Source organism: Zophobas morio, unplaced genomic scaffold (assembly GCF_036711695.1).
Source record: "Zophobas morio isolate AGI-343-1 ecotype UQ-CSIRO unplaced genomic scaffold, CSIRO_AGI_Zmor_V1 ptg001246l, whole genome shotgun sequence".
NCBI classification, from domain to species: domain Eukaryota; kingdom Metazoa; phylum Arthropoda; class Insecta; order Coleoptera; family Tenebrionidae; genus Zophobas; species Zophobas morio.
This window is the reverse complement of record NW_026973345.1, coordinates 1-24,234: the sequence shown is the minus strand read 5'-3', so window position 1 is coordinate 24,234 and position 24,234 is coordinate 1. Positions and strand designations below refer to the sequence as shown.

Genomic DNA, 24,234 nt, shown 5'->3' with positions numbered 1-24,234 from the left:
CCTCCAAGTGTAATTGGATAAATAGTCTCCTTTTTATAGATATTGTTCGTATACTGGTGGCAAATTTATTTGAGATCAGGATCCTAAAAAAAATTTCTTTTAAACAACGCCTTCAAGTAGAGTTCGTGTGTGTGAAGTACACCCTTGTAGAAAGCAAAAATGGGCTCTCGAGTGAAGGTTTATCCCTTGCTTAAATTTACCATATAAGAATTGGAATTTAATAATTATATAAAAAAAACAGTATTTGTTCTTAGAGAGTGTGCGCCCACCTTAATATATTCTTGAAGGCCCACTGCCCAAGCTTACATTTTAGTTTTTTTTAATTAATAAATATATAAAGTTGCTTTTTACTTCAATTAAAAATATAAATTCAAGTCAAAACTAGGGACTGATTAACCATGTGTATATGGCGCCTAGACGCTTTTCAAGTAAACATAATTTTTTTTTAAAAGGCTCAGGCTGAGATAGGCTCCACCTGAATACTGATTTCTAGGGGAAGAAAAGTTAAGAAAAATATGAAAAAAAAAAGATTTAATATCGACTTATAGACAACTTTTAAGGGTGTTTGACGCCTTTGAGAACTCTAAATAAAAAAAAATTGGTAGTAAGCAAAAAGTTTGTCAAGATATCGACGGTGTGACAGGTTTCGTCAAGTGTGAACGAGTTCTAAGATTATACAATTTTAAGCATGTTCTACTAATGGCAATTTAAGTGAATTACAACCTGTTTTAAACTCTTTTGACAAGTATTGAACAACTTCTCATTCTCTTTCTCGTAGTAGTGTGCCTGTAGCTCCTACGAGAGATAGTAAAGAACAACTAGTTTGTTGGGATACGCTAAGAGTACGCACAGACCGAACTACTGTACTCAACCCTCGCTCAAGTTTAAGCGGTGCATGCCTCTAAATATATCGAACAACCGTAGTTAATCCAAACATATACAGCATTGATATCATCATGCCAGTTGGTTAGCCGAAAATAACATACAAACGCTAAAGAAAATAAACACCATAATAAAGTAGTTTAAAAGGAGACGAATAGTACGTTAACACTTAAGTATGTCCATGAGTAGCCACTGTTTAAAGGGACAGTTCAGTAAATATTTTGTGTAAAGGAGAGCTAAGGTATGTAAAGGTCATCGAAACAACCCTAAGTGTTTGTTTTATTACACAAAAATAGACAAGCAGATATGAGTGGGTCTGAAGATAACTGATAGTTTCGACAAAACCTTTATAATTATATCAGTGGTATCATTTTAATGGTAAGCTGCTTAGCTATTCAGCCTGGGAAACGATATATTGAATTGTTTAGATAAGAACTATAAAACTAATGAAGCTTTAACCGTTGAAATCAACTATACTTACACCGTAGCACAAAAATTAATTGTTAACAAACTTCTTAAATCCCATAGACCTTGGCAAAAGCAATAATATTTATTATTTGCGCAACTAAAAACTAGAAACCGACTTTAAGTAATATTTAAAAGAAATATATGAATTATTTGGAGAAGAACGGTTTATTAATGCCTTTTGAAAGAGCCTTTCGAAAAGGAAGTATTAGGTTACGAAAGGATTTTAAGAAAATAAGAGCACCTCAATCTGAAAAGTTTGATCTTCTAGTAGCCTGTAAATTACCAATAACTGTTTACTACAATACTTGAAAGCTTTTTTTTACGTTTTTACCACTCTTTTAAGTTACGGACTAATTAATTTTATATCCTCTATTTTTTGACTAATAAAGCGAGCTATCTCAGGTTGGATATAAAGTTTGAATATAAAGGCACTTGGCCCAAGAGGGTGGTCAACAGTTAATTATCATTCCGCTTATCCTATTACTTGTACAATTAAGTTACTTATATAAAGCATAAACTTTCTGCCCACTTTGTCTCAAACCCCAGTATATCCCCATACACTATTTTTTCCTTTGGATAATCTTAAACTTGGAGTTAGAATTTAGAGTCACCTTTAACTTAGGCCTTCTATTCCTTTGTGCTTGGTAAAACATATTAGTAAAGTGATCATCTAAGCTAAAAAATCAGTTTAAGGATGTATTCAACTCTTGGTTTTTTATACACAATAAAATTTATTTAAGTAAATAGGAAAAAAAATATAAATAATATATACTGTCCTTTCTAAGCAGCCAGTTTATATTTGTAGATTCCAAGCTACTGAATTAAAGCTAACTCTTTAGGTCGAGCACGTTTATTAGGTAGTGGAAAAACAGAAGCTTTTCAGGAGGCTCTCATAAGGTAGTGGCTTTGCGACTTTTTGGTTTAAGGTTAGTCTACGACTATTAATCTGCTTCAAGGCAAAAAAGTCGAGCCGGCAAGAAACAGGTCATAATAATGTAACTGCAGTGACTCATAGGAAAGCAGTGAACTCAACATCTAGGCTTAAGAACTGGCCTAAGATTACGAGCACCAACAGTCGCTCTACCAATACGGCTACCTAGCGCAGATATGGTTACTTTATTAATAAGGTAATCTGGATAAGTAGATATTTTTCTTAGCGCTTTCTTTATTTTAATTTCCCTCTTGGTTTTGGCGGAATGGCAACTTTGGTAGCGGTTGACTGTTTTTTTGGCTTTGCGGACCACCTTTCCTTGTTTTGGCTTTAACTTTAACTCCAGCTATGTTCACTCACTCTTCTGTCTTCGGCTGTGGGCTGCGTGCAGGCGGTCTTTATATGATTACACACCAATTAACTGTTCTTCAGTCGCTACTATAATTATTGATTAATGTTTTTTTGATAATGATTTTTACGGACGCTCCGTAAGTCGAGAGCAGACCGCTTAGTCTTGATTGGGCGCAAGAAGGTGCCCATACATACCCCAGGAGGAGTTTATGAATGTCCGATTTTCTAGGGGGAGTGCAGTACTTGGATAGCCTCCTGGTCACTCACCACAGTACTAACCCTTCCTGGAGATTTGACTTCTCAGACAGGACGGGTTCTTTTCGCTAGTGCACTTACTCTATGCAAATTTTAATTTTGTGATTTGTTTTATAACAGCTTCACTAGATACTATTATAATTGTTATCGCTCATTTATTTTTTTTTGACTTTTGACATTTTAATTACTAATAATATTGTAGAATTTTATTGTACTTTTTTTTAAAAAACTTATCAAGCCCTTCCTGATGCGTGGATAATCATACTAGTAAAAAAGTGTAATTTCACTGTACTAAATTCGGCAAGTAGTTATTTTTTGATCTTTAAATTATCATTGTTACATAAATTATATATAACCTGATTAAAGAAGGAAAAATAAGCTTTTGTTATTTTTTCTATAACTCTTGCTTACATATTATTACTGTCCTGCACAAAACTTATGTAAAGAAGTCTCTTCTTTTGATTATTTCTAAGTAATTTTAATGGGCCTTAAAGAGGAAAAAAAGCCCAAATACGCGGAACGAGATTACTGTAAGAGTACAGCCCCACCGTTGCAATGTTATAAAAATAACCTTGCGAAAAGACTCTTTTATAATAGCCTTACGCTGCTTTCTCTCTGATAATTTAAAAAAAAAAGATAAAAATTCCTATAGATTAATTTCTTTTTTTAAAAAGAAGCAGCTTAAGAGGAAGTATACCCGGTTTTTTTATAGAGAATCTTTAAATCTTCTCTCCATAATAAGTTAATAGGCACGTAAGTTATAGATGGAGTGGCAAAAGCCTTTTATTAGTGGCAAAGTAAAATACATAAGGTTTTCAGGAATTCAGACCAATAAGTTTTAAATCACACACGAAAAGTTGGGAATTCTGGATGGAGAGAAAAGTCGAACTGGACGCGTTGAGTGGCTTTATAACCAGAAGCTAGTAAATTCAGAACAACAATGTTCGTTTTGCTAATCTTCAGTAAAGATTTTAGTTCCTAAAAACAAATACACGAGAAAGTTAAACAAATAAGAAAAACAGAGCATTTGACTAAAGTACGTTAGAAGTATCCGGAGGCGGCCTTTCTTTATTTATTAAACCCTCAAGAAAAACTTTGCAACTAGTAAAACACTTCACAGAAGTCCCGTAAGTACACTAGAAACAGGAGGCGCATAATAATAGTAGTATTAATAATAGTATTAGTAATAATAAGCCGACCTCCTCCGATAATTTCTGCTGAGAAGCACGAAAAGCGTCGTATGCTAAAAACGAGGGGAGATTCACAGCAAGAAAGGCCTTAGAGTAAAAAAAAGTTTTGCTTATCCATAGCATTATATATAATGCCAACTTTGAAACGGTTGTGGTAGCGTAAACGCTCCGAATCGAAATAAGCCGGCCGTTTCACGCGTTGTTCTTTTAACCAAAGTGCAGTAACCTTCATATTTACCACATAACGAATAAAACTTTCCACACAAATATCCAATACGAGGCCGTACATGGCGCATGCCGCTGCACAGAGCCTGCTTGGCCTGCACGAGCCCGTACATAACAGAACGTTCATTTCCCACGTGTCCGCCTGCGCAATCCAGAGAGCCCTGAAACACGTGCGCAAACCGGTGGGATGAATGGGCTTCTGCGAGAGAATTCCATTGAACAAACAAGTAGAGCTGTGCTTTCCACTCAAATAAGTTTTCAAGGTACCTTACATAGAAGAATAATAATAATAAAAGACCAAAAAGTAGCTAAAGGGCACCAATATATCATCGTTAGTTCGTAGTCTTTGTATAACTGAAGCTCGAAGCCAAAGACCAGAAACCGAACCATTAAGTCTATTTTCACATGGAAAAGCCACGTGGTTGCCTCGTGGAAGGCACCTTTATAGCCGGCCCCAAACAGTTCCTGAGTAACAGGACCAATTAAAATATCAAAAACATATTAGAGCAGCTAATTAAAAAGCACCTCGCAAGGCGCGTTTTTTTTGCAAAAAAAGCGAGACTTGGGAATCCGACCACTCGGCAGCGGCTTGCAGGCTTTCAAAGCTCTTTAAAAGTTTGGCCAGCTTGCGGTGCTGGCGGGAGCGATTGTGCAGCAAAACTCTGAAGTAGGATTCAAAGGGCTGAAGCAGCCAATCAACAGGTCATAAAAGCATACACACAACACAGATAAAAGAACCATTTGTGCGGCTTCACCAAAAGTCGAGACAGCCCGAACGATCAGCAGCAGATCTTGCTGCTTTCTATTTTTCCAGAACAGCGGGATACAAACGTCTTGGAGGGAACTGCTATGATTAGTTTGTTCAGCAAAGTCGCAAAGTTCACTAAGAAAGGGCCCTTTAATAACGTTTGAAAGAAATAGTTTGACCATTATCTGCTACCAAGATGATATGGATGATAAACGGAGCCGAAAATAATACAAAAATAAAGTAGACATAAGAAGCTGAAAATGGTTACTTTCAATGTATGAAGCCCAAAAAGTTTAGAGTGTCGCCAGGCTAAAGTCTACGAAAGTTTAGTCATAAAGCGAGAAAGGCAGAGCGAGCAGCCTGTAATGTACACACGCACGTGGAGAAGAGCGGAAGAAAGCATTGTGGGGCAAGTGGAACTGAACCGTTTGTAAAACTTTTCGAGCTGATCGAGAGTCATGGTGGGTTTTATTACAGCGAAAAGGTCGCTCAAACTGCAGAGAAGACGCGAAAAATAGTCAAAGGCAGCATCTAAGTTATCAAACATTTACATAATAATAATAATAGTAATAATAATAATAATAATAACAATAATAATAATTAAACTATAATACCTATACTACTATACGGTAAGCCAGAGCAGGGTAAAGTACTATGTTTTTTATAAGTAAGATCTGGAGCGAAACTCATAAAAACACATGTGTCCGCTATAATCATTATTATTATTGTTATTAATATTATTATTATTAATGTTACCAATTTTTAAGCCTAAATGAGCGCTAGTTTTAATAAAAGTTAAGTTTGAGGTGAGTTCAGAAATAAAATTCATTAACTTGGGGAACGATGAAAAGACTGTCTCGCATTATATATAATAAAAAAAACATTCAAAAATTTAAAAAGCCCTGGAAAACACGTGGCGGATGCGCCGAACACCTTAATGGTATAACCTACCAAATTATACTGAATAGGGAAAAAATTGGATCTATTTAACCGCTCATCAAAGTTATATAAGAATTTTCAACTACCAAAATACATTAAGTGGACGTTTTTATAATAACTCGCAGCAATTCTTTAACTTGAAAGTTATCGACTATTGTTATTTATTATTATTATTATTATTATTATTATTATTATTATTATTATTATTACTATTATTATTATTTTTTTATTATTCCATTTACAAAGAAGCACTACTATTATGAACTGAACAGGTCGTCCACTGCATAAAAAATTGAAGTAAAGATAGTCGAAACCTAATTTAAAATAAAAATTATATAAAAATAATCAAAATTTACTATTTGTGTTTATTATTATAACTATTTATAAAATTACTTCAGCCTGTGTTGGACGGCTCGCCAGCTCAAAAGTTCTTCAGTTTCAAGTTTATTTGCTTTAAGATGAGATGTAACAAATGCGATGGAGTCTTCCAGCAGGTTAACAACTTCACGGTCATCAGGCTTCAGTTTAGTTGAATTAAATTATAAAAATTACGAGTTATTTAAAATTTCTTGAAAAGTTGTAACTCAAAAAACGTTAAGCACTAATTTTTTATAAATAAATATTTAATTAACAATAACTTTTAAAACCAAATGATTAAACAATTTCGCCTTAACAGATTATCTAAAAAATTTAAGCTTTAAGCAATTTGATTACAATTTTAATCCTAAAAAATAATTTTTAATAAACCTAAATTTATATTAAATTTTTAAGATGAAAAAGAGACAACCAGATAGTCGTGAGAATCAGAATTTAATAATTTGAATTGAAAATCTTCTTCACTGCAGACACCAGAATCGAGAAGAATCTATTAAGTTTAAAAAGGCGTTATAAAATTATCAAACTTGCACTTTACTAATAATTAAAAATAATTAACAAAAAAAAATTAATAAATTTGAATTGTAAAAAAATAAAATCTTATAATTAATAAATGAAATAAAACTTTATGCATCAGCGTAGAAGTTTTGCTTAAACCCAAACAAAGCGAGAGTAAGATGGGATCCTCCACGATAGACGGGCGAAGCATATATAGACTCGAGTATATGGTCTAAAAACAATAACATTTTTATGGATTAACCAATATTGTACAGTATTACAGAAAAAATCTGTAGAAAGAATTATTAATTTTTATAATTTTAAAAAAAGTATTTTTTTTATTGGAAAAGTATATAATAACAGATAAATCACTTGAGCTATTGACTGGCCCGAAAGCCAAGAAACTTCCCTACGTAGCAGCTCATCAAAAATACCTATAACTTCCTTAGGGGCAAACTCTTTAATTTTAACCAAATTTCTACGTAAATCAAGTACCAATGACATCTACTACAAAATTTTGCATGAAAATCTCAAGGGGCACCTGTTAAGGGCGTCCTCAATAGATAGTATTCGATCGGGATTAGAAATAAGATGAAGCCCCATATCCATTTTGGGTTCCATCATCTATTTAAATTAAGCAAGATGAAGTCAGAGTAGAGGGTAAACAAAATACTTCCAAGGCTGTCATGGCATCATAAAAAGAGATGCAAGAAACTACTTCGCCTATTTCCAAGCAACGTGCTTTTTCCATAAACTCCACGGTAATATCCTCCCATTCTATAACATATAAGTAAGCAACTAAGCTATACTTTACAAAATATTACCAGAGAATTCCTCCATAATGGCGCCCAATTATGCAAAACTCAGTTTCTAGCACGAGCATCAAAAAAGGCTTCTAAGGTTATTTGGCGTGAAGCCGAGAAAGTCAGTAAGCGCAACGCGCTTCCGCCTCTTTTTAAGGGCAGGGTTATTCTTTGTGGTTAACCCATTATATTATAGTAGTTATATTTTAAATTCAAAAGAGTAAAAGCAATCCTCATCGTTATGGTAAATAGTTAAGTGTTTTTATAAAAAGTTTATGTAAGGTAGTACTTATGTTAAAAATTATTAAAGTATGGTAAATAAGTAAAACAGATATAGCAGTAAAATCATGCTCTCGTAAATTATAATGCGTTAGAATTAATAAATCTTTTAAATTTGCTTATCCTTTTTATCTATTGAGGTAAGGTAACTCTTTTTATACTCTATAAGTAGGCTCAATTATTTCTTAAGTGGGTGGGTTTATATTTAGTACAAAATAATTAATATAAAAAATATTTTTTCACAAAATATCTAGCTAATTTGAAATTAGTTATCTGTGCGGAAGTCTTCCCTTAATCCATCAGTTGCTAAATGAATTATTTAAGCAATTTTCTACTTAATTACGCTGATCAATTAGTTTAAGTGTGCTTTATGGATCTTATATCTTTGTGAAGGTTAGCCGCGTGTGGCCTCTAGCCCAGCTCAACCTTACATAACTTAAAACTACTTCTGCATAACAGAAATAACTTTTCACTGCTTCTATTAGGGTACATTATTCGATGAAGTTAATCTGTAATCGAAATAAATTAAATAAATGCTCCCCTTTTAAGTTTTGAACTATATGTCTCATTAATTATATAAGAAGTCAGTTTTTTAATAATTCTTATTCTTAAAATGTTTCAGAAAGAACTATTCCCGCCGAATATTTACATTATTGAGGTCAAGATATCAAACATATTTTCTAACAGAGTTGTAATTGAAATTTATCTAGTGAGAGTGAAAGTTGTCACCTGTAGCTCAGTTAGAAGAGCATTATCTCGAAATCTCTAAATCGCGAGTTCGATTCCCGTCGGCCCAACTCGCATATTTCTGGTTGTGGGTTAAGCGTACAACTGCCCTCTAAACAAAATTTATTACTTTCTGTTTGGCTAGAAAAAGGTTATATAAGTTATTAAGTGAGGAATAGAACTTAAGATCGACGGTATTTTGAATATCGTAATCGCACAATTGAACTCTTTGAGAGATAAGAGTAGAAAATTAGTAAAAAAGAAAAAAGTAAACTGATATTGGTGAGAAATATAACTAAGATCTTAGCGCAGTGTTAGGGAATACAACCAAGTTAAAACTGTGCATGCGTACATGGGAGGATAGAATTAATAACTAAGAGCTTATTATGGAAAAACCTAAAACTGTAAACATTAAAAGGAAAGGGACTTAAAGAAGTGTGCGAGAGGAGCATTTACGTAAATCCTTACTTTTAAGGCGTTAAACCTTAAGTGTCTGTTTACATGCTAAAAACGCTGATATATTTAAAACAGTGTTGTTAGCAACTAAAATAAAATTCGATTATATAATATAAAGCTGGGTGAGCCTAGTAAATTATAGCATAACTGTACAAGTAAAGAGGATTAACCAAATTTTTTAGCTAAGGATTCACAAATTTAAAATCGGAAATAGCTTTGAAAGGGTTAAATACAGTAATTAGCTATTCATTATTGGATATAATGAAACCTTATTTACGAAAAATATGTGGTAACAAGCTTTAAAAAGCTACAAAGCTGGATGCATTATTTATCCCTGTATAAATCAACTTTAGAGAAGTCGACATCTTAAACTAAGAATACGTTTCTAGTTCACGCTTAGGGTTCTACTTTACTTTCTGAAATATAGTAATAAATACACATTATGTTAAGAAAAATTGTTTACTCTCTTTATTTTCTAATTATATATAATCTTTATTATAAAAACTAAAAAAGCTAAAGTCCTCAAAAATTCTTTCTAAAACTTAGGGAATTTTTAATTTAAGCAGCTAAACAACAGGTGTTGAGTGGGCACAAAAAAAGTTGCAGCCTAAAAAACCGTAATAGTAACCCAGTTGATATAAAAGGCGGATTTTATATAATTATATACGGAGTTGAACTTAACTCCAGTAGTTGCAATTGTGAGAAAAGGTGTAAATACACTGTAAAATAAATTTTTAGGAAGGTACTCAAATAATGTATAAAACTAAATAAGAAAACGAGAGTTTTTATTTGAGTTTTTAAAACTCATAATTGGTAATTGCATTCTGCGACTGCTAGAGTAAGGGGTCGATGATCGCAGCTAAGCATTTTTTTAGAGGCTTAGCAAGCGGGTCGACAGCGATATATTATAATGAACCACAATTAAGTGCAATCAATTTCGGCAACAGGAATGGTCAATCTACAGCTTTTGTCAATAGGTAGGGACAAAATGGAAGTGTTGTTCTGAGTGATAATAAATCTTTTTATTAGTCCGTAAAAAGTTAAGCGTATGTCCTCAAGTTTACTGTACCATTACAAGGACTTTAGCCTTAAAGCGCCTTAATACTGTTAGAAGACATACATCCTCTGAAATGATTTTTTTTATTCTACCTCTATCGGGGCAGTTTTCTCTGTAAGTATTGACTATTTCACACGCACTGTCTGCGTGTGGGTGTAGACCTCAAAGGCGCTACCGTCATGGTTTTCATCCAGCTATTTTAGCAAGGTGTTTGCAGTTGACACTTCCATATAGAATTATCCAGAAGCTATACTCTTTAAATAAGCAATGAGCAACAAGATCTGACAGCCAAAGTGCCTCACAAGTGTTATTAGCTGCAAACAAAAACATTGGATAGTCAAAGTGAAAGATTAACTTCTATATTTTATACAGCTTGCAAACATTTTTTTATTTAAAACTTCTTTTCAAATAGTTACCATCCTCGTCGACTCGGTTCAAGAGGTAAGTCACTAAGTTTCGCTGATAGCACAAATAAAGATTCTCTAAATTTCCTTTGCGCTACAGCAATTATTGCAGATTCTGTTTTTTTACGGCCGGCCACGTTTCAGACCAGAGTCAGCTATGTAGCGCAACTGTTCTCTAAAATGTGGATCAATTAAGTTAAGATCTTGAAGTGTTTCGAGGGTTGTCAATAGTTTCGCTATTCTTAGCATTCCGTAGTGTTCGTTGTCTTGGTTACTGCGTTGATCTTCGTTCCGGATAAATCTGCTTCCATTACTTGACATTATGAGCTTTAGGAAATACTTTATTCGATTTTTGTTTCTACACATTAAATTGTCGGGGTTACAATTAAAACAGAGTATTTATTGAACATTACATCCGCTGTTTTATTAAATGAGTCCCAACATTCCATACCCTTCGTGCTTCGTGAATTGTGAAGTGAGATCACTCTCGCCGCACGCTGTAACGGTATTGCAGAACCTTACCTCCTACTTGTAAGCGGAAGATGATCAATAGTTCTGCCAAAACCTGTTACTCCCTGGCTGTGTACTGATGTTCCTTACGGAGCCACTCATTTCCATACATGATGCGAATGAGCTCGATACTTCCCATGCGCTCGTTGGCCTCGACAATCAAAACGACCAATATACATAATTTTCTACGATAATAAAATAGTCGATATTTTCCTTAAAAGGTAAGAAATGATGTAATTTAAGGCCTGCAATCGCAATACCACCAAATATATATAGCTTTGCATATTGACAATAGACGATATTATTAAGTTGTAATAGTTGATATTAGTTTTCGCATTCTCAGCTTAGTTAATAATCGATTTTTTGTAAATGATCAGCTCGATTCGAAATTATTAGTATAAAGTTGGTTTCAAGTATTTGTTCTAAGTAAAAAGTTGACTTACAGTTAACAGTTTGTACGTCACACTTCTTCACTGTTGTCTTGCGTCTATCATATTTTGTACTATATTTTACGCTTATTAATTTTTTATTTAATGCTACTTACTTTTTTGAAGTTGTGGAGTTGACATGCAATTTCCTTTAACTGGCCCTGATCTTGAAAATAGTGGTTTTAAAAATAGAAATTTTGTTTTTAACATTCTCTATTTGATTTAAATATTTTAGAAACTTTGGTTTCTTAATTAATTTGATAAATAACTATTTAAATAATAAACTTAGCTATAGATGCGCAGAACTTATAAGATTGTTTTAAAACATTAGAGCCCCCTAAAGCCAAAGAAATTCCTAAGACTCTTGTTCAACAGTTTCCTGAAGAAAGTCCCTTAGTATATATTTCCATTTAATTACAGATATTAAAACTAGAGTTTATATAATCAAGATTTCAAGGACACGAGAATAGATGAGTACTACTGGTTAAGGTCAGATACCAGAGCAGATCAAGAAGTTCTTACTCACTTGAAACGCGAAAACGCTTATACCGAAAACGTGCTTATGAACGGAACGCGCGGTCCTTTAATTTCGTAGTTTTTACTGTTTTTCATTTTTTACTTAAGAGTTTTTTTATAAGTACAGAACTTCGTGAGACTTTGTACAATGAAATGAAAAACAGAATTAAGGAGGATGATCTACAACCCGCGAGAAGAAAAAAAGATTATTTTTATTATGAGAGAGTCACCAAAAATAATCAGGTTTCACTATTCCTCAAAAATATATTAGTATTAACTTTTCTTGTAGTATCTTATTCATTGCAGGCAACCTATTGACTATGACCGAACTTCAAAAAAGCCTACCATTGATGATGACATTGATCCTTCCTTTGAAACTGAAGAGGTCTACATATGGAATTTATACTTAAAAAAAAAGAACTGCGTTCATAAAATTTAAAGATTTTGTTGGATGAAAATGAACGTGCGAGTAATTTAGAATCATATGTTTTGGCTAACTTGGTGGTCTCTCCAGATTCCTCCAAGATGGCTTTTGTAATTTTTCTAGTTGTTCTGCTTTTTTTTATTTTAGTTTGAACCTATTTTAGACTGAAGACCGAACAGGTAGTGAAAATTATGAGTTATATATTAAAGACTTGCGGGCATCGCTACTTCACCGTGTGGAGCTGGAGGGCCACAATGAAAACTGCTCTGGAGACGTTGCTTGGGGTAAAAAATACTATTAAAAATATTTTCTATAAGTAGATTAAAATAATAATTATTTTTCTTTAAGTATTAAAGTCAAATTTTATAAATAAGATTGGTTATAACTAATTTTTCACTAATTTGCAAACTTTTTAAATAAATAAAATTGAATTTTAATAAAAGAAGAGTAAATTAAACCATTTTTATTAAGTAATACTATGTTAATAATGTTTGCTAAAATTATTATAAATATAATATATTTCTTTGGCGGCTGATCTTTATTTTTTCTTAGGGGCCAATAATGTTTTATACTACCTTACCAAAGATAAGCTTAACAGACCCTTCAAGCTATACAAGTGCGTTTTCACTTTTGCGGAGGCCGAGAAGGAGGGCGACCTTTTTGTGCGCAACGCTGTTCACTCCCTCGTGTGGCACGAGACTGACGAACGCTTTTCACTATCACTATCCCGCTCGAATTCCGAAGTTTTTTTTTTATTCTTAATCTTATTTTAATATATTTTTGTTATTTACTCCTCTGCGAAGGCCGTAGTTTACTTGGTAAGTCAGTCCGCTGTTACGTCCGAAGTTTTTTTCCTACGTGCGGACGACGTCGACGACAACAGGAAGCTGAAGGGCGTTTTGCCTCGAAGGCAGTCCGTGGAATACTCGGTTGCTGACGTGGACGGTAAATACTACTGCTGTTCTGTCACGCGCGGAGTGCAGTTTTCAACATGACGAGCAGGTCGCCTTTTTTTTATTGTGTGCAACTCTGACAACTGCTACAATTCGAAATTGCTGGTCGCCAAAAAGTGATCTCTTTCATTTCCATTGATCCTCTTCTTATTGAAATTTGCATATACTTCAGTGTTCGTCTGGGCCGGTATGAAGATTGCGAAGAGCTAATTCCTCACAGAACGGAGGTCAAGTTGGAGGCGATCAGGACTTTTCAGGAGCACGTGGTCCTTGTGGAGCGCTATAAAGGTGGCTTTGGCCACTTGTTTTTGCCATTTTTGTTTAATCCCGCTTTTGAGGGCTCCGAAGGCTTTGCGTTTACTCTCTGAATCCCGCTAAAGGAGGACCGGCGCGAGAGGCCCGACCCTTGGATCTTTGTGACTGGCAAAGCAACTTGGTGGCGTTATACGCCTTGGGGACCATCGCCTTCCCTGAGGAGTCTTATTCTCTCCGAAGGTGAAAAGACTATATGGGACACTTCTGCCCTTCTTTATTGTTCCCCTTCCCCCGCTGGTCAGGGTCTCCGGTTTTTATTTCTCGCATATCCTCCGCTTTGTGTACACCAGCTTCAATGTACCGGGTACCGTTTACGATTACGATTTATGGACGGGCGCGCGCAAAGTTAAAAAAATTCAGGCAGTCTTAGGTCTTTTTTTTTGCTTGCTGGGCATTGTATATATTTTATGTCCTCTTTAATAGGAGACTTCTCTTCGGATGACTACCAAGTTAAACGCACGTGGGCAACCGCTGTGGACGGCGTCAAGGTTTTACTAAGGCACGCTTTTTGGTTAAAACCCTGCCAACAGTAAGTTCTTCTAGGTGCCCGTGAGCTATTGCTACCATAAACGGAAGTGTACCTTCCCTGCGCCTGCTTACCTGGACGGCTACGGTGAGCTCCCTTCCGCTGTAGTACGCATGGTTTCCTGTGTAATGCTTTTTTTTTCTTTTCATTTTTCATAAAGGCAGTTATGAGTACTGCAATGAAGCTGTTTTCAGCTCATCTCTTTTGAGCTTGCTGGACAGAGGTTCCCTTTTACCAACTATTTCTTATAGTCTCTAACAACCTTCCCCGACCCTCCTTCCCCAGGAGTGCTCGTGGTCATAGCACATGTCCGCGGGGGCGGTGAATTGGGGCGGTAGGGCTTGTAATATCCCTTCTTTCCTCTTCGCTATTATCCATCGCAAAGCATGTGGTACGAGGACGGAAAGTTTTTCAAGAAGCATAACACGTGGCGCGACTTTCTTTCATGTACCGCTCATCTGGTCAGTGAGAGGATTGCTCAGGAGGGGAATATTGTTTGTGTTGGAGCCTCAGCGGGTCCTTCCTGCTTTTTCCTTAGAGTCTTTGCCGCTCCCACATTGACTTTTTAAAGGTGGTTTATTGATCGGAGCGCTGTTGAACGAATGCAAGGAAAATACGTTTGTTTTTTTATTTTTTTTTCTTGTAAACACGAAACAATTTTTTTTAAAAAAAAAGCTATGCCGGTGCCGTAAACCGTGTGGGTTTTGTAGATGTCTTGACCACCATGAGCGATCCTTCCATCCCTTTAACGATGTGCGAGTGGGAAGAATGGGGTAAGCAGGAAGCCCGCGTCCACAGAAATGCAACTTTGTATACGATACACGACTGCAGGGAATCCCACCTCCTCGAAGGCCTGCTACGAGTATATAAAAAGTTACTCTCCCTACGACCAAATCCTAAACACCAAAATAAAAACGGAAGTTTCAGGTTTTTTATTATCCGTTTGTTTGTTAAAGAGAGCTACAACTCAAACGTATCTTACTGTAGACTCTAGGAAAAAGTTTTTTCCTCCCATTCTGGCAACGGCAGGTTTGAAACATTCTAGTAATTAGCATGCGGGAGAGATCCTTATGGTATCTAAGGATTAAACGATCCACGCGTGGGCTACTGGGAGCCTGCGAAGTGGGTCCAGCGGCTCCGGAAGTACGACGCGAATCACGGTTCTTTTTTTCTAGCGTGTCACGTACACGCTAATTTTTTTTCTAAATTAGGCAGAAATATTTTGTATCGCTGTCTTCTGGAGAGGTAAATGCCTTTACTTTGAATTCCGATCAGCATATACTTTTGCCCTTCCCTAGCGGGCATTTTTCCAAAAGTGGAAGATACTCCAGACTGGAGGAACTGGCCTTAATATATGCCTTTTCCTTGAGCTGCCTTTTCAAAAAAGCTGAATTTTAATAGTACTCACTATGCAAAAATAAAAAAGTATGCGAATAATTTTTAGAAAGCATTTATTGTTACATACGCATTGAAAAAATTTAAACTCTGACTATTTTCGTGGGGTTCTTCTGACGGACTAGGGTCTTTTTTTCTAAAGAGTTTTGATCCCACTTTTTCTTTAATATCGTCATACAACTCGACTGGTCTGCCGGAAGTTAAAAGGAAGCAGGGAGCTTAAGAATTATTGAGTAAAGCTGTTTACCCGATTTGCTGGAAAGTGTTAATAAGCGCAAGTACAGTGAAAAACTGAAAGAGCACTCGGGATCTTCCAAAGTATTGCATGCCTTTAGACTGCGAGCAAGAAGAGTAAACAGTGAGTAGGAAGAGAATTGCAAGCAGTAATAAGGCTGAATACGTAATCTTTTTTATAGCAGTAGAGCAAGCCTATAGCGCTCCCACTAATTCCAGCAAGCCCTAAAAAAATAAAAACGTATTACTATTATTTTATCATTAAAATTCTAATTCGTTTATAAAAGTTGTATTCACTTGCACTTTTTCTTCTTGAAAACGCGATTACGCGCCTCAGTTGAGTTAATTAATTGAGTTTAACAAGCGCAGTGTTTTTTAAAAATTCCAAAAGTTTGCTTTTATATAATTACTAAGTTTAATCAAATCCCAATTTTTTTTATGGTCGTAGGAGCAACTGTTTTTCTCTAATACCATGGCAGGTCTGTTTCCCGACTTTTTTTTAGCAAGTTAAACTTAGATTAACTTCTTAAAGGCTAACCAGATTCTTCATGATAAGGAGAATATTTACGAATTACAAAAAGTAATTGGAATTTTAGAAAAAATAGCTAATTTTACATTTGAACAACAACAAATCAATATGCACAAGGAAGCAACTAGAAGAAAGTTTTTAACAATGCAAAATGGGTTAAAATTAACCAAATAGTATAGGTTTGCTTTTTTAAAATAAGGAGGAGTCTCTCCTGCCTGGTAAGTTTTTCGGGTTCCTTGGTTTCGCTCATTCGCTCGTACAGCCTACATTTTAACTGGCATTCAACTTATAAGTAAAGGGTAAAAACCTGCAAACCAGAATGGGAATATGACTTAGACAGTAAAAGTCTAACAAAAAATAGTCAAGGAAAAGTTGTTCACCGGAATCTAACGTTCCTCTCGCACTGCTGCAATGGTGGTGGTTAAGAGTAATCCCTTTTGCACCTGATGATGCTCCTTTTGACGGTTTTCCAGTGGTCTTCATTTGTCCCTGCCGTGTTCGGGTTTAGGTCTTGCTGAAGTAGTTTTTATGTTGAAACACGCTGGGTGTACATTTAATAAAAATAAATTTTTTATAAATATAGTGTACCACTTTATTTAATACTGGAAACTTATAAAACTAAACACATCTTAAATTTTTGTTACTGATAGAAATAAATAAAGGGCCTTGATGTTAAGACTAAGCCTAGTATCCATTTATTTAAATGCTCCTGCCTTAATCCATTTTTATGTAGATGCATCCCTTTGTTTGATTTTTTTTTTATTATAAAGTTGCATTTTAAAGAAAAGCAAGTGTATTATAATACTATAGGGATTTTGAGGTTAGCAAAGTCATTTAATTTAAAAAAACCGTTAATAACAAAAGCATGTTTATATTCATATGTCGTTGCTTTAGTCCTGAAGAAATAACTGTTTACTTCTGAAATGTGGGCTTTTTGTTATAATAGAAAAAGCATGATTTTTCGTTATTTTTTTCTCTACTTTACTTATTTTTATTAAACTTTTGTAATAAACAAATTAATACGCGCAAACAAAGCATTATAGTCGTTGTATAAAGGTTTTTTTTATTGCTAATTTTAGTGGTATTTAAGTTTACATATGTTTAATAAAGGTTCTTTGAAGAAATAAAATAGTTAACCTGACTTTAACTTTAAGATAACCGGAGCCTCCGTCGAAGTATTTTTTGTCCTTTTTGTCCGCTTTTTGTTAAGGTCGATTAACTCTAACTCAAATATCTATACTCCGCTTTTTCTTTTCATAGGTGCTTACGCTTATATTAGAGTTATTTTTAGATTTCCGTGGTTTCTACGACTTCAAGAACCTAAAAGAACTGCTTATGTCAGAGGTTATCTTTGTACCTGTCTCATTTAATCGTTTTGGCTGTCGGCTCCTTCCCTTATTTAAAGTTTTAACTACGGTTTAACGGGGAGTTATCTTTATTTACGTAAGAAAGTGGCTTATCCCTATAAGTGTAAGAAAAAGGTTAAGTGGGCGTAAAGGTGTTCAGACGGTCAGGTAGTTTATGAAAAAATTTCTAACCGAAGACATATTAGCTTTGATACAAACATTACAATTGACCCAAGCAAAGAGAGTTTAAGTCATTGCAAGCTCATTTATTTTAAACAGTGCGCGGAACCATTAAATTTAGGTCTTTTTTACTAAAGTTACAAAAGGGGCTAACCTCTGATTTTTTTTAGCTTTTTTGGGCGTAGATGCTTCGCGGTGCGGAAGAAGAAAAGGAATAAGGCACTTCGGAGGTTTTTAAGTTTCATAATTTACCTAATCTTAAAGATAAGAACAATGACCTTTCTTTGCTTAAGTTTTCTTACTGACAAATCATGACAGAAGCAACGGCTTAAAAGTACACTCCAATAAGCAATTCTTTTCTTCAAAATATTAGCAAAAAATTACAGTTTATTAAACTCTAAAAGTAAATTTTATCGACAAAGAACTTTTTCTTTACTGCAGAAAACGCAGAAAAACCCTAAGTGAAACGTACTAATTTTTTTATCGTAAGTTACTGTATTTGAAGGTTAAGAAAGCAATCACACTAACATCATGACCTCATTTTTATCTTTTAGCTTCTGTATACAAAGTTCTTATGTTAACACATTTTAACGCTGCATCTTTTTAAAAAAGTTAAAAGCAGTTCCCTACAGTTTATTTATCAAATAGGACAGCGTTGCGGTGGAGAAGGAGCACGAAGGTGGCTAATAAAAAGTTAATTACACCCTAGGTCAATATTGTCTTCTTTGTATAGCCGTAAAATAGTTCATTAGACCCTCTATCTCTTTTAACATTATTGTTAGAGGCGTTATAGATAATTCAAAGGATTACGCGGTTAGCGATTTCCAACTAACATTTAAACTGCCAAACAACTACGTTCGGAAGACAAGGATGAGCTGTGCGTGCAGCTTACAAAAATATCACACTACTTGTTAAAGGTATTTTCCCATTAAAAAAAAAAATGCTCTGATCTTTGATGTTGTTAACTTACAAAATATTTAGTCAAATACGGTAGAGTACCTGTAAAAGAATTTTCGTGCGCACTTATACAAGAGACACATTTTACTGGCTTATAATCTCGTAAATGACAGGCAGCTGAATACTAGTTCAAGTGTGTTAAGCTGTGCGCTTTGGTATTTAAATTCTCTAACAGAACTTTTAAAAGTTAAATAGTCAGCCCGGTTGGATGACAATTAGAATAAGCATTTTTATATTGAATATTGTATTACAACTTCTTAGAATAAAAGGAGGGCGCTGCACTCAGGCCTTGAGTTGTAAAAGTAAAGCATTCTTATTGCAATTTTTATACCTCGAAAAAATATTTGGCTTTTTCTGTAAATATAATTAGTCATAATATTTAAGTATGAGTGATATAATACATATCTATAAAGGCTTACAACTTTCATTCTGTTATTCATATTACTTCATATAGGGTTCTTTGCCACTCACCTCAAAAAATATATAAAATAGTTTACTCGGGGTGCCAAGTGTAACCTTTTTTGTATATGGCAAGAGTTTTCTATGTTAACACATAAATCTAAACTTCAGTGGCAGGTATACTTGAAATGGCTTTATAATTCTCTATACGTGACTGGTGTATGAAGGCCAGTTTAAGGGATTTAAGTATCATATATAATTTCGTTTAAAATTTTAACAATAATAATAATAAATACTCCGCCTTAATTAAAGTTTTCACTCTGGCATGGCGATCAATCTCAAAGAAGCAGGAGTATTGATTTCCATTTGCATAATTAGGTTTAGCTAGCAATATCATTACATGTATCTATTGGGAGCTATAGGTAGGTTGATATAGGTGTCAAAACACGGATGACGAATCTAACTAGTACCCAGATGACTATGAAAGAGGAATTTGCGTATTGTCTCTATAAAACATCATAAATAACTTTCCAGCTAACTGTACAAAGAAAAATCTAGGCAAAGCGTGCGACTCGATGCGGAACACTCAGAAAGGTAGTATACTTCACGCTCTAAGATGGGTAGAAAGCATTTAAATAAGTCTGTTTTCCCTCGATAGAAAATATCTTGCTAAGACGCTAGGTTTATTTATAAATACTAAGTGATAGACAAAAGTGTTTACACTTTTTAATTGTATATTAAAGAATATATGAAAAATTGCAAACCAAAATCATATGACTTGTCCTGCTCCGTTGACATAATATTCTAATTACTTGAATGCGATTTACAACTTTGGCTATCTACAGAAGTCATTTATAAAGAATTAATATTTTCAGTACACAACCAAAATAAATATATCCTTATTCGTAAAAAAGAGCGCTGGCGAAAGGAACAAAACCTTAAGTTAGAAGGTGAAAGTGGGGGAACGCTTGCTTAATTCCTTTCCCTTTGGAAGGATGGCATAAAGAACTGTATTACGTAATGGACAGATTGTTTCTGTTCGAGTATTAGCGTCTAATTTTTTAATAAATAAAATTTTATCGTTTTAATAATGTTTTATATATAACCATGGAGGTGAAACTTATGCTATAAGCGTATAATATAATTCTCAAAATATTTGCTTCAAAACGTTAGATTAAACTATCGTCTTTATTACTTTATTGGGTTTTTAAATACTTGGGAATATTGTAATAATTGTTTATTATAAGGGTTTACTTCTATGAGAAGTTGTAAATGCGATAAAGCCAGCACTTGCAAGTCCTGCACTTGCTCAAAGGTAAAACGCAACTCCTTTATTAAACCCAATATACTCTGCAACCTAACAATACTTTTTCAAAAATATTAGAATCGTGAAGCTTGGCGACCTGCGTGCCACGGAGGCTCACTTTTATCCTGGTTTTTTTATGAGTGTAGTGACACTGCAACTATAAAATTAAAATATATATTTTACGCCACTTAGTCTTAATTTTCTATGGAAGCAAGAGAAATTCGAAACAGTTTGGGTATAGGAGAAATAAAGCGTCTTCTGGTAGGTTACCACTAATATTTGTATGGGTATGGTACTTACACCTTCCTGGTTTATACCACTCCTTCCTTTGTTTTAAGGCTTCTTACAATTTGTCTCCGGTTGGAGATAAAGATGAACTTATCTTTAGACTTGCCACTTATTTGAGACAGCAAAAAAAATTAGATGCCTCGGCGCCGACCTCTAATAAAATTCTAGTTATTGAAAATAGTGAAAAAGCAATAAAGTTAATCTTTTATATTTTTGAGTTTTCTTTTATTAAATTATTTAAAAAGAATTAGTGGAACTGATTTGATACATAAAGTTTTGGAAGTTCAAGATGATTATTGCCTTTTACTGGTAATATTAGCATAAGTTATATACTTTTAACTACTTTTGCTTTAATTAAGAGCCTAAGTGGGATTACTGTGACTGAAGATTCTCCTCTTCCCCAATTAAAGTAGTTATTCATAGCAATAAGGGCCTAAGTAGATTTAAAGGCTGCCTTTCTAAAGAAAAGCGTATTTGTTATTATCCCTTAAAATCCACCCTGACAAAAACATTGGCGTCTCTGAAGCAACTCAAGCCTTTCAAGCTTTGGTCTTTTCTCTGCGCAGTGCATATTATCTTAATTTTTTTAATTTTTTTAATTAAAAAAAGGTTCTCGCTTTTGATGCAGCCTCAAAGCCGCGAGTAGTAGACTCATCTTCCGGTTATATCTTTTGCTGCGAGGAGCAGTCATATCCTGCACTATCCGCTCTACTTATGAAGGTACGAAGAGGAGGAAAACAAGGAAACTTGCCAGATCCAACGTGAACTGCTACAAGACCAAGATCCAGTGTCCTCGGTGCCACTCTCCATGGGGCGGGTCTGATCTCGGCCTGGAGAAGGGTATGGGCCCCTTGCCTTCTCTTCCCCGCTCGGTTGCCCGTTTCTAGTTGTCTGCTAACAAAAAGGCGCCTACAACTTTTTTATGGAAGCCATCAAGCAATACGTTTGCGGTGTTTGCTCATGGTACTACCTTGTACACGCGGCTCCCTTGCAACCATGCGCCATCCACTAACCTCTTTAGCCTCTTCGGTTGCATGACTGCCGAGCACTTTTGCCCGCTATGCAACAAACGCTTCGACTACGATCCAGCGGACTATCATTGCCAAATCATTTGCGGTTGTAGCGAATTTTGATTTCTTGAAGGAAAGAGGGGCAGCGCAGTACGCATAACTTTCCCTTTCTGGCAGGAAACGACTGCAAAGGGACTTTTGGATTTTATTACTTTGATGTGTCTGATAGAAGGTAGTTTTCAAGTGTTACTCTTGTCTTTTTTCAGATATATAAAGGTAACCTGTAAAGATATGAAGAGGTTCGCAGAGAAGCTAAAGTTTTAGCGGAGCAAGCTGCAAAGAATAGAAGCCAGAGGCATTGTCGAGCGCAGCGGTTTAACCAGAGAGCAGAAACTTCTTCCGGTATTTTGATAAGTGTTGTTTTTGTATACTTTTCGTCAAAAGTCACGTTATAGTTGCCGAGGTGCGAACTTCGAGCGCTGAGGAGCTATTATTTAAAAAGGGGCTTATCGAGTACTGTCCTCGTTGCGGCATAGCCGTAGCAGACTTACTACAGGAGGTTGCCGAGAGTCTACCCGATTAAGTTCTTCGAGATCGATTCTCTCTTCAGACTTCGACACGCCCCCAAAAAATTGCTGTAGATGACGTCCCTTCTATTCATTTAAAGAACTGCTCGGATGCAGAGCAGGTAGCGGCTTATCAAAGACGAAGACAGTTTGCAAAGGAAAAGAGGCGTTCCCTTCAAGCTAAAGTTTAGCACACTTATTATCATTAATAAAAAGTAAAAAAGCTTTTTTTCATGTTTTTTTTAAAGGAAATCAGGCAAGAGGACGCTCAAGTGTTCAAAGCGTGGGAGTTGCAGGGCCGTCAAGTTGGTCAGCTGTGGATGCTGAGCGAAAACAGTGCTTTCTATATATTTCAACTTGCAAGACCTATCAGTGTAATTCTGCTTTCTATAAAGCATTACGATCCCAATGCGCTTCCAATGGGGTTTCTGACGTGGACGCAAAGGGTGCGTGCGTCCTGCATACAACTTGTTATTAGCTTTTCCCAACGCGTCTCTCGCGCATAAAGGCAATCCCCTCGGCAAAGTCAACCTAATCACCCGCTTGGCTAGCCATTTTCGCTCAGTGGAAAATAACAGCAATAATAAGGCACCCGCACTCATCTCCTGGCTCTGATCGCTCTAAATATTTCAGTAAAAATACGCAGAAGACCGTGACAGCTTACGACACAAGAGGAATAGCCGAAGCCGGACCAGCGAACTTACCGTCTAACCTAAACACGCTGGAACTTGAAGATTTGAGGGCTGTCTGTGCGAGGTCTGCCTTCTCAGTCGTATCGTAGCATAATTAGGAAGGGATGGTGGCCATTTTAGCTAACTTAGTATTTCAAGCTACCAGATAACTTTTAAAATTGCTGACAGGAAAGCCACGCTTATAAAGAAAATTGAATTGGCTGCTTATAAAAGTATCAGAAGTGATTTTTTTAAAGATAACGCTTCTTGTAACAATGACTCCCAGATGACAAGGAAATGACTCGAATGCTTTTAGAGGATAAAAGAAAAAAGCGCATAAAAAGCTGGGAAGTATGAAGAAAGAAAAATAAGAAAAAGCATTTAAATAAAAATATATTGTTGGAAAACTTCTTTCTTTCTTGCCTTATAACTTATAACCTTTTTACAAATATGGCATCTTTAAAAGTATTATTATGCACTGGTTTAGTAGAAAACCAATAAGATATTAGATTTACAATGAATTGGCTAATAAGAGGGAAGGAATGTATGCATGCAGTCCTGTTAGGGTAAAATATCGAATAACATTTATTAAAGAAAAATTTTCGTAGCTATTATCCATAGCGTACACTTTTTCATATTAAATGCTTATTTTTAACAAACTTTTTAAAAGTGAGTTTTATTAGCGTTAAAAAACTATTCGAGCAATTCCCTTAGAAATTTTACTTAATGGTCATTATTTAGTGAATATTAATATTTAAAAAAGGCTAACTGCGGATAATCTCTTGGTAAAATATAAACTAATTTTTTTTTTTATAAATATATACTTAAGTTTAATAAAACTAGTATTAGAAATTAAATATAAATTATAAAAAAGTTTTACTATATACTACTCTAAGTAGAATTTTCGAGATACTCAGAAAATAATACCTCATAGTTTTATTATTAATATTTATATTTTGCAACAAAATTGTATTAAAATAATATAAAATTAGTTAATACGTATAACAAAAGTTTAGCCATTATGATACGAAAATACACCGAGCTACTAAGCAAGGAGACGGTAAGGGCCCCGCAACCCTCTATTTCAAACATTA

The 24,234-nt window shown here is 35.0% G+C and overlaps 4 protein-coding genes and 1 long non-coding RNA gene across 5 annotated transcripts; 2 read left to right on the top strand and 3 right to left on the bottom strand.

The window, feature by feature from the left end:
- Positions 1-2,378: 2,378 nt before the first annotated feature.
- Positions 2,379-4,913, bottom strand: LOC135122431 (N-alpha-acetyltransferase 35, NatC auxiliary subunit-like). Its single transcript, XM_064046601.1, has 10 exons — positions 4,828-4,913; positions 4,622-4,767; positions 4,365-4,569; positions 4,217-4,303; positions 4,087-4,164; positions 3,928-4,023; positions 3,735-3,865; positions 2,761-2,887; positions 2,642-2,662; positions 2,379-2,594 (listed from the first exon to the last, which is right to left on the bottom strand). Exons 2-10 carry the CDS (start codon positions 4,690-4,692, stop codon positions 2,379-2,381), a joined length of 1,032 nt encoding a protein of 343 aa, XP_063902671.1. The 5' UTR covers positions 4,693-4,767; positions 4,828-4,913.
- Positions 4,914-6,227: 1,314 nt separating this feature from the next.
- Positions 6,228-7,752, bottom strand: LOC135122435 (N-alpha-acetyltransferase 35, NatC auxiliary subunit-like). The gene is made up of 8 exons (XM_064046604.1): positions 7,687-7,752; positions 7,536-7,639; positions 7,404-7,486; positions 7,235-7,340; positions 6,990-7,094; positions 6,777-6,854; positions 6,383-6,507; positions 6,228-6,303 (listed from the first exon to the last, which is right to left on the bottom strand). Exons 1-8 carry the CDS (start codon positions 7,700-7,702, stop codon positions 6,228-6,230), a joined length of 693 nt encoding a protein of 230 aa, XP_063902674.1. The 5' UTR covers positions 7,703-7,752.
- Positions 7,753-11,535: 3,783 nt separating this feature from the next.
- LOC135122433 (protease 2-like) lies at positions 11,536-15,661 on the top strand. Its single transcript, XM_064046602.1, has 26 exons — positions 11,536-11,596; positions 11,652-11,704; positions 11,857-11,913; positions 11,975-12,103; positions 12,169-12,284; positions 12,331-12,426; positions 12,483-12,575; positions 12,629-12,749; positions 13,018-13,208; positions 13,269-13,410; positions 13,468-13,534; positions 13,591-13,706; positions 13,757-13,913; positions 13,976-14,103; positions 14,157-14,221; positions 14,277-14,346; positions 14,420-14,482; positions 14,545-14,593; positions 14,645-14,775; positions 14,831-14,876; positions 14,935-15,032; positions 15,091-15,186; positions 15,247-15,288; positions 15,342-15,419; positions 15,471-15,504; positions 15,558-15,661. The coding sequence occupies exons 2-26, from the start codon at positions 11,665-11,667 to the stop codon at positions 15,655-15,657; spliced, it is 2,325 nt and encodes a 774-aa protein (XP_063902672.1). The 5' UTR covers positions 11,536-11,596; positions 11,652-11,664; the 3' UTR covers positions 15,658-15,661.
- An 87-nt stretch (positions 15,662-15,748) lies between these two features.
- On the bottom strand, positions 15,749-16,809 carry LOC135122432 (uncharacterized). Its single transcript, XR_010279382.1, has 5 exons — positions 16,733-16,809; positions 16,585-16,680; positions 16,055-16,113; positions 15,902-15,990; positions 15,749-15,844 (listed from the first exon to the last, which is right to left on the bottom strand). It is a non-coding gene; the product is annotated as an uncharacterized LOC135122432 (long non-coding RNA).
- A 4,006-nt stretch (positions 16,810-20,815) lies between these two features.
- LOC135122434 (uncharacterized) lies at positions 20,816-23,503 on the top strand. Its single transcript, XM_064046603.1, has 18 exons — positions 20,816-20,866; positions 20,944-21,089; positions 21,139-21,202; positions 21,253-21,302; positions 21,358-21,442; positions 21,503-21,554; positions 21,614-21,733; positions 21,799-21,856; positions 21,915-22,009; positions 22,081-22,135; positions 22,193-22,305; positions 22,359-22,462; positions 22,514-22,654; positions 22,718-22,805; positions 22,865-22,915; positions 22,978-23,225; positions 23,300-23,373; positions 23,427-23,503. Exons 8-16 carry the CDS (start codon positions 21,816-21,818, stop codon positions 23,082-23,084), a joined length of 795 nt encoding a protein of 264 aa, XP_063902673.1. The 5' UTR covers positions 20,816-20,866; positions 20,944-21,089; positions 21,139-21,202; positions 21,253-21,302; positions 21,358-21,442; positions 21,503-21,554; positions 21,614-21,733; positions 21,799-21,815; the 3' UTR covers positions 23,085-23,225; positions 23,300-23,373; positions 23,427-23,503.
- The last annotated feature ends 731 nt before the right edge of the window (positions 23,504-24,234 follow it).

Bases quoted from the DNA above. Each gene is read 5' to 3' on its own strand.
- LOC135122435 (XM_064046604.1), bottom strand. The intron at 6,508-6,776 runs GTTGTCTCTTTT...ACTAAACTGAAG, and splicing joins CTGATTCTCACGACTATCTG to CCTGATGACCGTGAAGTTGT. The intron at 6,304-6,382 runs GTAATTTTATAA...ATTTTAAATTAG, and splicing joins GCCGTCCAACACAGGCTGAA to GTTTCGACTATCTTTACTTC.
- LOC135122434 (XM_064046603.1), top strand. From the start codon at position 21,816: ATGGAAGCCATCAAGCAATACGTTTGCGGTGTTTGCTCATG. The intron at 22,306-22,358 runs GTATTTTGATAA...GTCACGTTATAG, and splicing joins GAGAGCAGAAACTTCTTCCG to TTGCCGAGGTGCGAACTTCG. The intron at 22,655-22,717 runs GTTTAGCACACT...TTTTTTTTAAAG, and splicing joins GGCGTTCCCTTCAAGCTAAA to GAAATCAGGCAAGAGGACGC.
- LOC135122433 (XM_064046602.1), top strand. From the start codon at position 11,665: ATGCAATTTCCTTTAACTGGCCCTGATCTTGAAAATAGTG. The intron at 13,535-13,590 runs GTGATCTCTTTC...CATATACTTCAG, and splicing joins AAATTGCTGGTCGCCAAAAA to TGTTCGTCTGGGCCGGTATG. The intron at 15,505-15,557 runs GTAAATGCCTTT...GCCCTTCCCTAG, and splicing joins TATCGCTGTCTTCTGGAGAG to CGGGCATTTTTCCAAAAGTG.
- LOC135122431 (XM_064046601.1), bottom strand. From the start codon at position 4,692: ATGGTTCGGTTTCTGGTCTTTGGCTTCGAGCTTCAGTTATACAAAGAC. The intron at 2,663-2,760 runs GTAAAAATCATT...GCCTGCACGCAG, and splicing joins TCTCGACTTACGGAGCGTCC to CCCACAGCCGAAGACAGAAG. The intron at 2,595-2,641 runs GTGAGTGAACAT...AAACAAGGAAAG, and splicing joins CCACAGCCGAAGACAGAAGA to GTGGTCCGCAAAGCCAAAAA.